The sequence below is a fragment of the Anneissia japonica genome, unplaced genomic scaffold (assembly GCF_011630105.1).
Source record: "Anneissia japonica isolate Jap-2015-1 unplaced genomic scaffold, ASM1163010v1 scaffold493_len2256704_cov171, whole genome shotgun sequence".
Classification (NCBI taxonomy): Eukaryota; Metazoa; Echinodermata; class Crinoidea; order Comatulida; family Comatulidae; genus Anneissia; species Anneissia japonica.
In genome coordinates this window covers 2,234,350-2,237,064 of record NW_022727062.1, presented here as the reverse complement: position 1 = coordinate 2,237,064, position 2,715 = coordinate 2,234,350, and the positions used below count along the sequence as shown (strand labels likewise).

The 2,715-nt window shown below is 33.2% G+C and overlaps 1 protein-coding gene across 1 annotated transcript in view; it reads left to right on the top strand.

Moving 5' to 3' along the window:
• Positions 1-2,244, top strand: part of LOC117113424 — a 3,688-nt gene extending 1,444 nt beyond the window's left edge. The window contains exons 3-6 of the mRNA XM_033256743.1: positions 210-263; positions 390-443; positions 591-644; positions 1,406-2,244. Coding sequence (XP_033112634.1) covers positions 210-263; positions 390-443; positions 591-644; positions 1,406-2,004 — 761 coding nt within the window. The 3' untranslated portion in view covers positions 2,005-2,244. The remainder of the gene's footprint in view (positions 1-209; positions 264-389; positions 444-590; positions 645-1,405) is intronic.
• The last annotated feature ends 471 nt before the right edge of the window (positions 2,245-2,715 follow it).

The following is a 2,715-nucleotide window of genomic DNA, read 5'->3' as shown; positions in this document are numbered from 1 at the left end:
ATAATAATAATAATAATAATAATAACAATAATAATAATAATAATAATAAAAATAAAAACATACAATCCTCATGCTGGTATTAAAAAGTGTTACTCTGTTAAAATTAAAAGTGTTACTCTGTTAAAATATTCCAGGATTTTAGTATGGTAAAAATGCGCAATTGTCTGCGTTTGTCTGGTATTAATTTTTAATTTTTATTTGATTTTCAGAATTGTCTGTGTCAATCCATAGTAATGAAGATGAGGTAGAACGACTTCATGCTGGTAAGTATTAAATCAAGTCATCCTTTGCAACAATGAGGCATGCTATTATTAAAATGATGACAAATGCGCGAATTTGAACTGTCGCTTTATCCGGTATTAATACCGTTTTTAACTTTATTTTTTTAGAAGTGTCTCTGCCAAGTCATAATAATGAAGAGGAAGTGGGTCATGTACATTCTGGTAAGTGTTAAATCAGGTCATTGCACTTTTTGAATTGGGACCTCTGGATGGGCACACTCACACTGGTTTAACGGTATGGTAAAAATGTGCGAATTTAAACTGTGCGTTAGTTCGGTATTAATTTTTTTATTTTAATTTGCTTTTCAGAAGTGTCTGTGCCAAGTCATTACAATGAAGATGAGGTAGAACATGTTCATGCTGGTAAGTAAATCAAGTCATCCTTTGCAACAATGAGGCATGCTATAAGCAAAATGATGACAAATGCGCGAATTTGAACTGTCGCTTTATCCGGTATTAATATCCTTTACTGTCTAGATTAATAAGCCTGGTCGCCATATGCTATCTGTATAAATAGAGGGAGGCTTAATTTCGAGATGTGCTTCTCGAGATCGATTCAGTGGCGGCGCCAGGATTTTGTCCCGTTTTTAAACCGTTGTTTTAAAAAAAATTGTGAATTCAAATTTCATGTTTGTCTGATATTAATAGTTTTTTTTTTTAAATTATTATTATTATTATCATTACTGACTTCATAATTCAAAATTAAAAGTTAAAAGTTAAAACTGAGACAACTATACAAGGAGAGCATGCTTTTGGTATGCAAATATCAACCGAACACTGTTAAAGCCGAGCGAATGCTTACTGCTCATGCTCAGTTCATAATCACTGAACAGTGTAAAATATAAACAACTACCGAATAGGCCTGAAACCTTATTTACATATATCAATTAAACACATAGCATCACAAGCTAGAGAACAAAAGAATCCAGCCACATTTATTTCTTGTATAGTCGTAAGATTAACAAAGTAAAATAAATTTTAAATTTTAAAGTGAAAACATATATGGAATCGTCCTGCTTTTACAAGTCATGTTCCGCTTTTTAAACCGTCGTTGTTTAAAGTTCAGGATATGAAATGCAATGGTACCGGTAAACCAAATATACTCTACATATTTTTTTCAACAGGCCGAAAATGCTGTAATTGCAGCTGGCAAGAGTCGTATAAGAAACTTTTGTTGGAAGTGGAAATAACAAGAAATGAGCAACGGCGCACCAACGTCATATTGACAGAACTGCTGACAGTTATCAGAGCAAATAAAAAAAATCAAAATGCCGACCATCCAGACACAGACCATAGCAACATGGAAAATGTACCAATCAGCAATGGGCCTATTCAACCGAAAATGGAACTTGACAGCAGTGGCTTCGTCATTGTTGGTGGGAGAGACTGTACCGTGGTACCGGTGACAATGCCAAGAGAAAAGTACATAGAAGTTCTAAAGGTAAACCAGAGGCCAATGACAGTAATTAAGTCATTACTGGACTGTTTGTTTGAAAGACATGAGCTAAGCCGTAGTAATATTGGTGGTAGACAGGGCAAAGACCCACTTGATGAAAGAAAAGTTAAAGCAATCATGAGTCAAGTGTTTTTGCAATTCAGGAACACAGGTATACCTATCTCAAAAAAACAGTTAGTAAATGATGTGAACGAAAAATGTAGATACAGCCGGCTGCTTGAAAAACATTGTTTAAATGAAGATCTTCCTACTTTGGAAGTTGTTTGATTGATATGCTTCATTTCTTGTTTCTATTGCGTTTAATTTCCAACAGTTTATAAGTCTGATAGTACAATCATGGAGAAAATAAAATAAAATCTATTTTATTTTCTCCATGGTACAATAGTTACACCATGGAGATCTATTTTATTTTCTCCATGGTTACACGAATACTACTGCACATACTGTACCATAAACACTGACCATACATTTCGGATATATGCCGTAAATAGGCCTAATTATAATCAAACCCTGTACAGTAGTACTGTGCAGCAATATAACATTTTCTATACATTTTATAATTGCAGGGGGGTCCCTGTTGGAAGTTCAATAAATAGTTTATTTATAGTTATATGTGGTGAATATATATGTGTCATTTCTTGTTTCTATTGCTTTTCATTTTCAAAAATTTATAAGTTTGATAGTTACAATAGTTACACGAATACTACTGCACATACCACAAACACTTACCATACATTTCGGATATATGCCGTATTATAATCAAACCCTGTACAGTAGTACTGTGCAGCAATATAACATTTTCTATACATTTTATAATTGTAGGGGAAAAAAGAAAACACAAAAAAGTCAGTCTAATTATAGTAAAGTATAAATCATAATGTTTAAAACACTATTAGGCCCCATAAAATAAATATTAGTTTATCACACTGCCAAAGAATAAAAACTGATGAGGGAGGGAGGTTCTTACCGATGTTTGCT